Genomic DNA, 15,252 nt, shown 5'->3' on the forward strand with positions numbered 1-15,252 from the left:
TGCATCCCCACAGACTTTAATATGTATCCTGGAAAAACTGATCAATGAGGTCATCATTAACTGGCCCGCCGTGTTAAGTACAGTATAATATTTATGGTAGCCGGCATTTACCCCCCCCCTGCAAATACCCCTGGAAAATACCCCCCCCCCAGAAAATACCGCCCCGTGGTTAATAGTCCCCGGAAAATACCCCCTGGAAAATATCTCCCCCTGCGGAAAATATCTCCCCGCGGACCCCCCCCCCCCTCCGGAACATGTCCCCTCGGAAATTACCCCACAGAAAATACCCCAGAAATTACCCCCCTCACAGAAATTACCCCACGGAAAATAACCCCACCCCACAGAAATTACCCCACGGAAAATACCCCCCACCCTTAAAATTCTACCCCCACACGGCTGGTTGGTCTCTAATCCCTCTGGATTTAAAAAGGACTAGAACTCTCAATTCCTGATCTTATGTACACATTCTGAAGTTTCGGCGACCTTGAAACGGAGGTTTGGATGAGGAAGGGGCAGACCCCCTTCTGTGCGGAATAAGTTCTGCTTATTTTGGGGTCTAATGTTATTCTTTACTTTCATAAACAGCGGAGACCAGAAATATTCCCAGAAATCATAGACGAGTAGATATCAATTTCACATTTTTGATGCGTTTTTTAAAGTTTCTTTTGTATCCCCATCCCCAAGAAAATCTTTGCTGAAAAGTACCATTAGCTGGCGTTTAGCTGGGAAACTTTTCCACCGAGGAGGGGAGTACCGGCAGGGTTTAAAAAAAAGTTAAAAATTAGTCTTTTTCAAAAGAAAGTATGCTAAGAAAAATGTTTCACCCGAGATCCTCCGCAAAGAAAATGTCTGGGTGGAATTTTCAGCTAAAATGGAATTGTGTTGGGAGAATTTCCCTGGGGGGAGGGGTATTTTTACGTGAAAAGAACTTTCCACGAAGAAATTTTTCCGTGGGGGTAAGGAATTTTTCATGGAGGGAGCCAGATTTCTCTGTATTATTTAAAAACGATCAGAAATAATAAAAAGTTTTCAACTGAAAGTAAGGAGCAACATCAGAGCTAAAAACCTACAGAAATTGTTACGTAATGAAAGGGATTGCTTCTTCTTCAAGACCTTACTCTTTACGCTAAAGCTTTGACTTTTTCTCTCAATTCTTTAAGAACGACTCCTGAAACACAACGACCGTTTAATAAGGATATTAAGCTTCTTTTAAAATTCGTCTATTATTAAGGAGAGGTGGTAGATCTGTGTATAGGGAGGGGGCTAAGATACTCAAAGAAGTGCACTTCAATGGCCTAATTTTCTAAGCCTTACTAACACTTTGGATACAAATTAAATAATTGCTTTGGACCTGTTGTCGAACTCTTCTTGTTTCCCAATTATATTTTCAGTCTACACCTTTATTATTAGTGCTGAGGTGGGGGGGGGATCAACATGAGTAGGGATGACGACCCCCACGACTTCTCAAGACATAATTTGCAAAGCCAAATGTGCTTTCAAAGGAAAGGTAAAGCTTCTTAAACTATTTGGTGCTATATGTTTTTAGCTTAATTTTGATGATTTTTCACCTACATTTTTTTATTATTCTTTTTTTTTAATTTGGTACCCGCTACCTATCAACAATTGCAGAAGTTCATATGTAGTTTTTCAACAAAAATGGATTTTAGGATACTTACTTTTAGGATAAGTTTTTAAGATACTTCTGATGTGTAAACTCCTTCTTTTTCACTTTTCTTGGCACTTCTAAACGAAAAAAAAAAAATTCCGGGGGATGTTTTCTGCGGGGGGGGGTGTATTTTCCGAGAGGGGGTATTTCGCAGGGGAGGTTTTTTTTGCGGGTGTATTTTCCGATGGGGGAGTATTTTCCGGGGGGTTATTTTATGTGAGGGAATTTTCCGGGGGTAAACGCCTAGAACCATTATTTATTACCGTATTTTAAGGTGTTTAATAATTGTTTAAGTTTCAGTGGCTGGACAGGACGGGCCAAACACGTGAAAAAATTTAATAGCCTAACCATATAATTCATTTCGCCAAGTCATACAAAAGAAAATTTTCTTCAATCTCTGGTGGAAGGTTTTTTTGTCAAAGCCAGAATTTCTCTCGTTCTAATAACGTTGAATGATGTGTCCATATTTGTGGTTTCTGTTGATCTAAGCGTTTGAATTGTGACACATCTATATCATTGTTAGTTTATACACTTTAAACATGTTGGTTTCTATGCAACTTGTTGACTCTATCTCTATATTTATCCTCCTGAGTAGACAATTTAAATCCTAAAGGCAGTTTACATAGTGGGTGTTTTCACTGTTTTGCATGTCATATTTCATATCTTCTATTTATAATAATCAATGCAATGTTGCACTGTTTGACTTTTTCAATAAAATTCTTTTGAAATTCAACCTTTCTAAATTCATTCAAAATTAAATTATTGCTTCCCGGTGTGGATAGAATCCTATTTTACGGTTTAAACATGGAATAGTTATTGAACAGGTGCGTAAAGGTAGAGCCAAAGGATGGCTTTTGGGTCAGCAAATCCTATCCCCCCCCCTCAAAAAAGAATTGGTCAAGATTTTTCTTTTAATTTTCCTGTAATTTCTTTTATTTTCAAAATTGTTCGTTTGTTTTGAGTTTGGTCCACCACCCAACATATACTCTTGTTTATATGCATAGGAACAGCAATCATGAGTTAGGTAACTTTGCAGGAATATATACATCAACAGTATTCCATTACAGCCGTGGAGGGACGATTTGAGGCCTGTATATACATATATTCAAGGCTATATGCTATCTGCTGAAAACCTAGAAAAGCAATTTCCCGTCCTTTCCTTGGCAACTAGTATGTCTCCCTGGGCTCAAGGGGTCTCTGAGCTATGATGTTTGATTTTGATTCACTAAACTAATCTGGACGTTTATAGAAATTTGTTCCGGGGGAGGGGAATTCAAAAAGGCGCCATAATTATAATAGAAATGAAAAACGTAATATTGGAAGGGAGGGTGGAAACAAATCCACCATCGCTTCATTTCCCCCTATTATGTGGCTTAGGTTAACACCTGGTAAAGCCTAATTTTGCCTGGATAATTCCGGCTCAAAAATAACTCTGGGATCCACACGTGACCATTCTGATTTTTGAATACGAGGACTCTCCAGAAATTAACTTGTGTTTGTAAACATAAAGAAATGGAGGTAATGTATTGCATACATTAGAAAGCTGCGCTTTTGAATAGTTCTTCAACGGAATGTTGTTCAAATTTAGCGGTTGCAGTGGCGTATTATACCCTTTCAATAAATAATATCTGCTCAACCCTCTGAAAAAGTTGCCCTGATCTTCTAAACAATATCTGTGTCCCACTCAATAGATAGTTTTTTTTTCTTTGTTGGACAAACGGAATAGAGTAAGAACGATTCGCTACCAATAGTGGATGAATAATAAGTGGGGAACCTTTCCAGCCACGAATTAAAAGTAAAGTGCTCTAAGTCTCATGTGGCAACATTTTACTGAAAGGATATTAGTAAACTGACACAGTGTCATGAAAAGGGTTGTGATAAATGTTAATTTCAAGAAAACACAATTTCAAGGAAAAAAGACGTAAGAGTGTAATTTTTGAATTTATATACTAAAGAGAATTTCTCCTGGTAATTTTTCTTTCATTTATTTTATGATAGTTTATTCCAAAACAGAATTTATTTCTGGATAGCGATTCAAGCGACGAGTAGAGGAAAGATGTAATTATTTTTTGGCTTTAATTAGCCGGAGAGTTGATATAATTTTTAGACCATTTGTGTCTGATGCAATTTAAAAATTATGATGAAAAATCAGAATTTTCAAAGCAACGAGGAATGAAAGAACGCCGAATATTTCAATAATTCCTGTGATAGCAGCGACAGAGAGAACAATAAAAAGCTGGAGAGACGAAATAATGTATGATCGACCAATAAAAAACTATGGTCGACTCAGTAAAAAATTCAAGAAAAACAACTATGTTAAATAAGACAAACAAGAAACCTTTTATTGAACAATTGTGTGAATTGTTTAGTGTAAATAACGATTCAGAGGGGCACATCGGCTTTTCACTCCAGCATAATTTCTAACCTTAGAAACTTGCTTGATTTTGACATGCTCTTTTATGTAAGGAGAAACCATTGAAATGTTCTGAGAGCTTGCTATTATTATTTTTTGGAAGGTAGACGAAAGGTATAAAAAAAGGATTGACAAAATAGTACGATCTTACCACATATTATTTAGGAATTGAAAAATTCTCTATTCTATTCAAGATCAATCGAACATTTCAGAATTTTTTTCTTTGCCCGAATATTTTTCAGCTACGGACCCACAGTTAAAGAGAGATTTAAATTTGTTCAAAATCTATTTTGAATATTCAGGAATAATTTATTTTTAGAAGTAAATGTCTTACAGTACTGTTGCGAACATTATTATGAGAATTCAGAAAAAAAATTATAAAACAAAAATCTATGTTATCAAGATTTTGCTACTTTCAAGAATGATTATTTATTGATAACTGGTTTAAATGAACAAGTGAAATTTAAAAGAATTTTCTTTGAGTAGAATGTCCATCATTACTTGCATGCTGGAGAGATTCGAAGAAATCGACAAGAATTTCAATCGGGAGTAGATGAAATTGAAAGATGGATCATAAAGGCAGAAGCAATACTATCCAATGGGGACTTCATAAATAATCAAGGTTTTCAGTCATATGAGGCACAACTTCAGGTACAACATATTATTGTTATATCACCATTCAGGGGAAATATGCCTAGTTTATACAATAGCATATATTGTAAAGCTATTTGTTGATACACATGTGTGTATGTGATTCTTAAAAGGTAACCTTTAATAATAATAAATTAGCTAGCAGTTGTTAGGATGCCTCCAGGTACTTTTATCCTACTCTTTTCCTCTGAAACATCTAGTATCTTTTAGTGTTATCAGTTTGCCCTAAATATATTAACCCTCATTAATTCTAAATTTATTAATATGTTAACACTATTAACCCTAAATATAGTTAACCCTAATTATTATCTTCCCAGATATTCCCTACACGAACAGCAGTTAAGAATTTAGGTGCCTCTCTAAACGAGTACTCAGAGTTTGCGCGCGTGACAAACTCATTTCCAAAGAAACGAGTGGTGTCTGGCGCTAAAGATGGCTAAAAGTAATATTATAGGAGATACCAAAGAATAAATACGGGAAATATGAATGCCAAATCATGTGAATTGATATTATTTTCATTGGCATATAGTCAAATCTTTAAAAAGAAATAGTTTAAAATTCAAATAATTAATTAAGCCTAGCAATAGTTAAACAGCTTTTTAATTTTACCTTCGTAAGCCATATTTCGAAAATTCCTTTTGTTCAAGTATTTTCACTTGAATTCTCTGGGAACTTTTAATTTTATGCTATGTAAGCTATGTTACCAAATGTTCTGAATAAAAAATTTCGCGAATGAGAATCCTGTTGGTCGCGAGAAAAAAGTTCGTTATTTATCCATTTGTATTTGGTTTCAGATAAACTTTGTAATCTTTGGAGATCCTGAATTATATCAATAATCTATTATTGACACATAAACGATTTCCTCGAACCTGAATAAACCTAAAAGAGGGCAGTGGTGTACAGTTGAATTCTTGCCTGTCAAGGATTTTGTGATCGTGGACATTCTTGATAGGAAATTTTGTAAACTAGGAAATTTCGCTGAAATTTCGTAAACTAGGAGATTATGGCTGATTAAAAAATTGAGCTGCCATAAATTTGAATATAAACAGGGTGTGCTACGAGGCTTATCATAATATCTTTAGTAAATACATTCTGAGACCTTACTGGCTATCTGTGACGTACAATAGAAACTAAGAAACAAATAAAGAAAAGGAAAAATAAAAATAATGGTGGTTTTAATCCAGTGAAAAAAATGAAAAGACAAAGAATGAAAATTATAAAGAGAAAGGTAATAGAAGACATTTTATGGTGTAATGGTTACCAATGGAAATCATTGAGCAAATAATACAAAATTTTAAAAAAGGCAAAAACATTGATGACGGAACCCGTTAACAGTTGGGATAACGTGCAAACAGCTACACGAACACAAACTTTTAATAGGTAAAATTAAAAACTAAAAATATTAATTTTGACTCACCCAGATCATTTCTTCTTTTTGAAGAGGCAACCTTAATTTCCACAGTAAATGGTTTGTCACAGTCTTTTAGAAACGTAATTGAAATAAGAAAATGCGTACAATAAGACTTTGCTTTGATTAGAGATGCTGGGAATATTTCCATAAATCCTTGTTTGCAATAATTTGGTAAGGAGAGATTCAGCTTACATTCCTTATCACTTTAAAATAAGATCAATTAGCCGTCTTTACACAAATCAGATCAGCAGACGGGCTACAGGATTTGCTAGAGAAAGAATTCTTGCCCAATCCAAGCTTTGAATGGTCTTTCATTTGTTTTTGTTTTCCAATCTCTTTACTAGTTAGGTACCGTTTTCTTCAAAGCACTGAGGATGCTTAGAAGAAGTCTTTGCCGTAATATATGCTCGGTCTTATTCGTTTTTTTTTCACTGGCTGAAAATCAGCCCCATTTTGATCTTACCTCCCCCCCCCCAACAAAAAAAAGAATAAATAATACAATGTACACACATTGTATTATTTTATTGCTTTATTGCGCTTGCCTATGATATTTTTCTTCGTTTTTTTTTGTTTTTTTGTATTCTTTATAAACATTTTTACAAATTAAATATCTTAGTATCCGTTTTTTCTTTCTATTTTTCATCTTTTTTGAAGGCCTTACAACAAGAGCTGGAAGAGAATGATAATTTATGGAAAAACAGCAGTCGAAAATTTCAGTTGCTGGTACAAGAACTTATGCCAGAAGAAGTAGCAAGAATGAACGATCAAATGAAAAAACAAAAAGGTTAGAACATTCGTGTGTACTTTTCGGTATACGGCTAAAGACATTGTTTGAGTTTATCTTGGGTAGGCACGAGAGTTTATAATTTTCTTTGTTTTTGTCTTGGTATTTATGTGGAAAAAGAATAAAAAATTAAAAACTAATTTTCTAATTTTATGAATAAAGAGTTGTATGGCTGCATTATAATAGTCTTAAGAAATAAATTATATATTTTGGGGTAAAATGGAAGAACTCGTACTGTTTATGATAGAACTCAGGCATATATAATTTTTTTTTGCTATTAAGAATGAAAAACTTCCTTACGCAACTTCACTATTCTTTTATATTTTTCGGTTTCATTATTTTGTTCCTTCAAGATGAAATTAAGGTTCTTTTAATTTTTGACAGTTCCGCGTCAATTTATTGACAATTTTTCTCATAGCTTTTATTAGAACTACTAGTCAGTAAGCACGTATTGTGTTTTCATTTAGTTCAACATTCTCTTAAAGCTTTGCCTTAATACCCTCACCTCTTTTGGAGATTCGGGATCAAACATGCCCTCAGATAAAACGAGTTGTCGACATCTCCTTTCATACGCTGTAGCTTGATAAAAAAATGAAAATAAACAATACATAGAGCGCTCTTCGCCCTTTTTCTTAGGCAGTGTTTTGCTGTTTTGCCACCTATGAAACCTCATTTAAAGTATGCTACCCAGGGTAGCATACAGCTGGTAGCGGGGTAGCGACAGGGTAGCATTGACAGCTGCAAATGCTGAACTAGTGACCCTGCCATTACCTTTCCTTAAGTGGAATACTTTACTGTTAGAAAAATATCCCTATTCGAAGAACACCACTGCTTGATAAGTTTTAAAGCTCACAGATTCAAAACAGCTCACAATAGCGCTGCATAATTTCTTCATTCCGCTGAAGAAAGATAGCTTTAATAGGTTTGACATTTAGGTCGAGTTTTAACGACACTAATTTATACCGTCGTTTCTTCGATCCACTGTTTGTTACGAACCTAATATGGAAGTAAACAGATTTCAATTTTATATGGAAAAAATTGTTTTCCTGTCAATTGCCATGTTGACACAAACTAATGTATAAGGCAATACTTTGGATAATAAAGTTATTTCCGTCGACCAGCAACAGCCTGAATTGGCTAAAAGTGAATAAGGCTTAGCTATACAGTTGACTCATATAAACATGTTGTATTTAAATATTAGGAGGAAATCCTAAAGATGAGGGGGGATGAATCACAATGTTTTTTGGAAGGCAAGTTAGACTTGCCTTTTTTGAGCTTGTAGTTAGACTAGAAGTAAATAGTTTGTATTGGAAGAGGAACTCCTCATTATGTTTGAATAACTATTTAGTTGTAGGAGTATTAAGGAAAGATTCTTTATGACGGGAATTGTCAGTTCTCCCCTGCATCTCTAATATTTTATGTTTTGTACATTTAATGTTGCCCATTTAAGGAATGCGTTTGGAAATTTTAGATCTGGGCTCTGAATATTCTTTCAAACAGATTTGAATTAGTTTTTACTTTCGTGATTATTATTTACAATTCAATTTTTTTAGTTTGTCAAAGATCTCTGTTAATATTATTTTTTTTTAGCATTGGGCATTTTGTTTGTATATTTTGTTTATAGAGTTAGGTGAGAATATTCTTTTTTATATTTTGATTTAATAATATCACTCAGAGTTTTTCTTTTCGGTCAGAATTGAACTTGTACCCCAGAAAAGTCTGGTTAGTGACGAAGCTCTTATTTTTTTTTCTGGGTTTACAGAATCACTAATCAGGATCCATGCAATGATACCTACAAGGATGCAGCTCTATCATCAAATATCAGCTCAACAAGAAGCACTGGATATAGGACTGCGGGACTTGACAAGCTGGATTAATGAAGCTGAAGGTTTGCTTGATCTGCCCTATGGGATTGGAGGCCAGGAGTCCCTTCAACGCCTATATGAAAAACATCAGGTACTGATTTATTTGTAATATTAATATTCTAACTTAAAAGAAAACTAGACCATTTAATAAAAAAAAATCAAGTAATATTAGTCCCGTGAAAAATAGTTTCCTGTTTTATTTGGCAATTTTAATAAATGAGGCATACTTGGGCCTCGTAAAAAGGGTAAATGACAACAATACTCTCCATCTTTAGTTCCAATAAGTACAAAGATCAGGAAATGGTGCATTCTGTAGGCTTAATCTAGGCTAAGAAATGTGCAATGTTGTACCTCCGTCAGGCGACTTCCTAAACTAAGAAGAAAGATTGTTTTCCCAAACACTAGTAATACAGAGAACAAAGTCTATTCTGTAGTTTTGATATTTAAACGTGGAAAAGGTCAAGCTAAAGTAAACTTAAGAAACAAAATGGTTAAGAAATAGACAATAAAACGAATAGTGACAACAGTCACGTAGAGTTTCTGGGGTTAGATGCAACACTTTTATGTTGGTAAACTGAAAATCTATATCCAAAGATTATAAACGATTCAAGATTGCGCATTATATATCTTGTAAAGATTACTCTCATCCCTGAACCGTAATAATTTATTTATTTCTGTTTATTTATTTTGTTTAGTAATTTATTTTTCATCAGTTTCTCTGTAAAAAGTTCGGTATGAAAAAATACACCCGCTGTATTTCATACAATTTGTCACAATCAGAAATTGGCAATAAAAAAAGAAGAAAACAAAAAAACGGAAGAAATTTTTCTCGAATTTCAGAAGTTTCGTGTTTTATCAAAAGATTATTTAGGCATAATTAGATCTGTTGCCATATAATCATGTCTGGAAAAAATGAAATCAAGACTATAAAAGCCATTGGCTGAAATGAAGTCTAAGCATGGCATTTTTAATAGCATTAGAGAAATATTAGTCTAGTTATAAATTTTACTTTATCAAACTTTTGCAGTGATAACAAAGTTCCACTTACTTTTTTTCAAAACTGAGTGACTGCGAGGTTCACCAAAAATATTCTTTGCCATATCAAAAAATATACGAAAGTCTGTTATGCGTAATGTTTACAAAAGTATTAGAACCTCAATAAACTATAAAAATTCATATTTTTCAGGGATTCTTCTCCAGAATGCTCTACTATAAGTCAATGTTGGATAGCCTCAACAAAATATTTGGTAGCATTGCTAAGGCTCTTGGCTCTTCAGGTGTGTCAGCAACTGAAAGCTTCAGAAGCAAGGTTGGTGAGCTTGAAAATCGGCTACAAAATGTGGCGAACAAAGCCCATGCAAGAGAACTGGTATGGATTTCTGTACATTGTTTAAGTTTAGAATTTTAGGTTAGTAGAATGAAAAAATTAGAAAGCAAGGTTTCAATGTTTCTGAAATAGGAGGCTTCTTTATTCATCATCTATTATAATAATTTTAGAATATATTAAAAAAAAAAAACTCTTTTTGTATTACTTGAGTAATTGTGTCTTTTCTGATATATAACTAAGATTTATTTCCTTTTTTTTACTACGAAATTTGCCAAGTAAAAATCAACAAGACCACCTAAAAATCTTTATTTTGCAATGAATTTCTTACTTTTTTTAGAGTATGTCAGTTCTATCATCCTCATCGTGTTTTGTTTTTTATTCATGTTTCTTCAGAGAAAGGAGATAAAAAAAAGAATAACAATTTCGCTAGGTATAAAACGCAGAAATTGAACAAAAGAGTATGAATTTGGGTTTCTTTCAACTAGTCATGATGCACAGAAGTAATACCCTACTTATGGATAAAAAGAAAAGCGTCAAGACGCTACCAAGCAGTAAAATAGTACAAGAAGAAGAATTTGAATACGCTAAGAAAATGTGGTGAAAAAAAATTACCTCTTTTTATAATCATTATTTTCAGTAATATGCACAGTAGTATATTTAAGTGAATTTTAACAAAAGGTTTTATTTTTCTAAATTATATCATTTTTCTTGACAATTTGAATATCTGGATTTGCCTTTTCTTCGCAGTTGAACAATCTAACTATAATTTCCACTTTTGGATCAACACCATTAAAACAGAAAACTGTTATCAATTTAAAAGTCATATTGCAGACTGCAAATTGGTTTTCTTTTTACTACTTGTAACTTAAGATTCATGCAAGAAATCTACCTAAAGATATGACTTAGGAGGTTCCTCTCCTTTTTTTCTACCGAAATTGAGTTGTTTTTCATCTAAAGTATGAAATACTAGCTTTCCTATTTCATGAAGAACAAAAATAGACATATTCTCAAAAGAACAGATCCTTGCTAGAAAAAAAAGTCTCAAATGGTAATTCATGTGACTGTAGTGCAATCCGCTCAAGCATTTTCTGCAGAGAAGGAGTGTTCTGTTGTGGGGGGGGGGGACTGCCCCGGGGAGATATTCTCACGGGGGAAATTTTTCAAATAATTTTAAATTTGAAATATGATAACCGACTTGATTACTGAACAAAATGTCGGTAGAAAAGGGGACGACATTCAAGTTCCTATATATGTGATATAAAAGATAAACCGGCCGCTCTGATTTAGCCAGGAATCCATTTTAGAAAGCAATCTTAATCATTTTTGAGACATTGTAGCTATGTATAAGGTATAAAATATGTTACATTTTGACGATGGAGGGAAGGAGGAGTTTTAAGACCTTACCTTGTTCCTTTGCTACAGCTCCAACTGTGATAGACACATGAGCTTGAAAAAGATAGGTATTCGACAACTAAATATAGAATGAGATTCTTGGGTGTATTCTCTCAAACATCTTAATAAATTTGGGTCTACTACAAAGATTCTTCTTACTCGTAAAGGAAATTCCCATAAAACTTGTTTGTTACAATAGCACAATAGTCACAATAGCTTGTTTGTCACTAATTTAGATCTTTAATCCAAGCTAAGAAGATGGTAATAAATACATATGGATTGATCTGTCTGTTAATCATTGTAAAATAAGAAAACTATAGATAATTTTTAAGTGTGTGTCCTTCTGTCTCCCCATATTTTTTGCCTTTCTTTGTATTTTTATAGGCCTACAAAGAAGGACTGCGGTGTTGGCAGAATTATCAAGAAAGTCTTCGTGCCATAAGCTCATGGCTCCAAACCGCCGAATCTTTGGCTGGTGAAAAAAGTATTGATAGCAAGCAAGTAATGGAGATGCACAAGGTAGGAAATAGAAAATATTGTCAGCGCTTCTTGAATTCCATGATAGATTTTGCATCTGCCTTTTTTTTTCTCTTTTTTTTTTGCCATTGAACCCTACAAAACTCATGCTTTACTAACCTTCTAAAATATGTACTAATAGTAAAATATAGAAAAAGAAAAAAAGTGTACCCGTCTATTGTGGAGGAATAATGAAAAAACAAATATTATATGAAACAAAAGCTAGTTCCCTACATATGCACACATACTTTTATTCAGTATAAATACTCAAGGATTCAAATCTCCTACCTCTTTATGCCAGTTGGTAAGTTTACTATCCTTTTATTTTCTGTTTTCACTTTCTCTACTTCAATTATTTTATTTCACCCTTTTATTTTCTGTTTTCACTTTCTCTACTTCAATTGCTTTATTTCACCCTTTTATTTTCGGTTTTCACTTTCTCTGCTTCAACTGTTTTATTTCACCGATTAATTTTCAGTTATCACTTTCTAGGCTTCAATTACTTTATTTGACCGTTTAATTTTCGGTTTTCACTTTCTCTGCTTCAATTGCTTTATTTCACCCATTTATTCTCTGTTTTCACTTTCTATGCTTCCACTGTTTTATTTTCGTAATAGACAAATAAAAGCTCCATTATTCTTAATTCTGGCTGTTCGACCTTTTTTTTACCTCAGAAAGAGAAATGTATCAATTAAAGAAATATTTAGAGAACTATACCATGGTCTCTCCTATAAAAAAAAAGAAAGAAAAAAACCTTGCCATTTTATCTGTAAATCTGTTGGATTGGTACAATTTTTTTTTTTGCAATAGCATCAGGCTTAAACAAAACCCTTAAGAGAATGTAGTGGATTATTCTTTTTGACGAGATTGTCATTCAAGCCTTAGTTTCATCCTTATTGTATTTTCAGGCTTTCTTTGCCCATATTAATGAAAGATTGATAGAAGGCTTACGAAGCACTGCTTCAGAGTTGAGGCGGTGGCTGCCAGAAGAGGTCCCAAGGATGACAATCTCAGAAGTTGAAGAACGAACACAGAAAAGATGGGACGTAAGTGATCTTATTGTCACTAGTTTGGATCAACAAGCGTTTTGATTAACACTTTTCTTTCCTTTTTACTTGAATATGCCCCTAATCCTAACATGATGCAAATTCAAAATTGATTACCGTTATTGATTACCTGTTTCTGAAGTTTAAAACTTCCTTAAAGTCTTGCCTACACTATAATCTCATTTTAGATAGTTGCAGATAACTGTTTTAACTTCACTTTGACCTCTTTATGCCTTGTATCTGGTCCTCGCTACACCTTATTTTGTGTGGGAGAGAAAAGATCAATAAAACCCTCATACAGTTGCCTATTTTCGAATAAAGGGGAGGAAAGAATTTTATACCCTAATGCTACCCATCATAATAGAGATCTCCATAAGAAGCCACTTATCTTTAAATTTCCTTAAAGTCTTGCCTACACTATAATCTTATTCTGGGTAATTGTAGGTAACTTCTATTTTTAACTTCTATTTGACCCCTTTTTTGTGTTTCCCATTGTAGTTAATTCTATTGGTATCCCTGCTAGAATTCTCTTGTTTCCAATTTCTGACATGGCCCTTAGTCTTATGGGTACTGCTAGGTGCCTATGGATAAGACCAGGAATTTGGAAGATGTTCTATCACGTCTTTTAATGTATTTTTATTTAAGTGTTATTTTAGTGTAACTTAGGTGTTATATTGTCCTATCCCTGTTTGCTAAAGAATTGAGTTCTTTTTCTCAGCAAAAATAAATCTCATCTAAATATAACCAAGCGTGTTTAATGTCTATGGGAATTTAACAACTAATTTTGGCATATTACAGGGAATAAATCAAGTAGGATCTTTTATTTTGGATCTTTTGCATGTCACTGCAGAATTAATGTGAAGCATTTTATTTATTCTTCTCTTTTTTTTTTTTTTTTTTTTTTTTTTTTTTTTTTTTTTTAAGGATATCTATTGCTGAGAATATCATTTCCTTTCAGGGTAGTCTCAATTTGAGACATCTGTAATTGTTCATTGACGAAAATTTTCCTTGATTTCTTTCAGAGTATTCTTAATTTTGCACCTCTTCATTTGATGCGGTTGGAATTTAGAATTGACGAGGAAACGTTTTACAACTACGTAAGAGATATTGAAAAAGAGCTATCTGCGCAGCACCTTGCACTTAGCAGACAAGAAAACGGAGAAATAGTTCTGCAAAAACATACTGTAAGCATCCCTTCTCTAAATAAGTTTATCACTGCAATTTTACTTTTACATTCCTTCATTTTATTGGAACATTTGAGAACAGTGTCGCATTAACAGCCGTGTTGTCGAAAAACTAGCTATGCGCTGGAACAAAAGGGAATATTTATTTTCATGCAAGTTTTATGAAAGCTAATGTGGGAATAGGAATTTAATAGAAAACAAGAAGAGGTAGGAATAACAGGAAGGATGTGGTGAAAAACTTCATGGCTCACTTTATGGCTCAGCTCAATGAATTCAGTGAACTCAGTCAAGCCAGGTCATACTATTATGTCACCCCTAATTGAAATTAAGCGAAAAAATTATATTCATGCCGTGTTTAGAAGTATTTGTAAGTGCTAAAATAGCACTTACAAAATGCAAACGCGTTTAGAGTACTAAAATAGTAAATATGCGTCGGTTTGTTTGTTGAAGCATTTACGGAAAAAGTTAATCTTTTGTCCGAAAATTGAGCTATGATAGCATCTATTTATTTGACTTAAAAGCTATAAATGTATAGGATTTACTTTTGAACCGAGTTTATATCTAATTAAATAAAAAAAACAAGTTTTTTAAACTGAAAGTAAGGAGCAACATTAAAACTTAAAACGAACAGAAATTATACCGTATATGAAAGGAGCTGTCCCCTCCTCAACGCCTCGCTCTTTACGCTAAAGTTTTTATTGTTTAACAAAAATAGAGTTGTGAGAAAGTCAAACTTTAGCATAAAAAGCGAGGCGTTGAGGAGGGGACAGCCCCTTACATATACGGAATAATTTCTGTTCGTTTTAAGTTTTAATGTAGCTCCTTACTTTCAGTTTAAAAAACTTTTTTTTTTAATTTAATTTCTGATCGTTTTTTAGTTAATGCAGATTTTATTTTGGCTCAACGTCATTGAATAAGTAAACAAAATTTCCATAAAAATTCTACTTTTCTTTTGCTAAATGGCTTTCTCCAAATTTGGTTCTGACGTAATTTACAA

General features: G+C 33.4%; 1 protein-coding gene across 1 annotated transcript in view; it reads left to right on the forward strand.

Annotated features, from left to right (window-relative positions):
• LOC148956437 (uncharacterized) overlaps positions 1–15,252 on the forward strand; it is a 570,204-nt gene that overhangs the window by 133,238 nt on the left and 421,714 nt on the right. Inside the window, 7 exon segments of the mRNA XM_089090886.1 lie at positions 4,566–4,730; positions 6,796–6,925; positions 8,688–8,881; positions 9,977–10,159; positions 11,894–12,028; positions 12,934–13,071; positions 14,094–14,255. Of these exon segments, the coding sequence (XP_088947012.1) occupies positions 4,566–4,730; positions 6,796–6,925; positions 8,688–8,881; positions 9,977–10,159; positions 11,894–12,028; positions 12,934–13,071; positions 14,094–14,255 (1,107 nt within the window).

The sequence above is a fragment of the Artemia sp. Qi Xiang Cuo genome, chromosome 1 (genome assembly GCF_049724085.1).
Source record: "Artemia sp. Qi Xiang Cuo chromosome 1, ASM4972408v1, whole genome shotgun sequence".
In the NCBI taxonomy this organism is placed as follows: Eukaryota; Metazoa; Arthropoda; class Branchiopoda; order Anostraca; family Artemiidae; genus Artemia; species Artemia sp. Qi Xiang Cuo.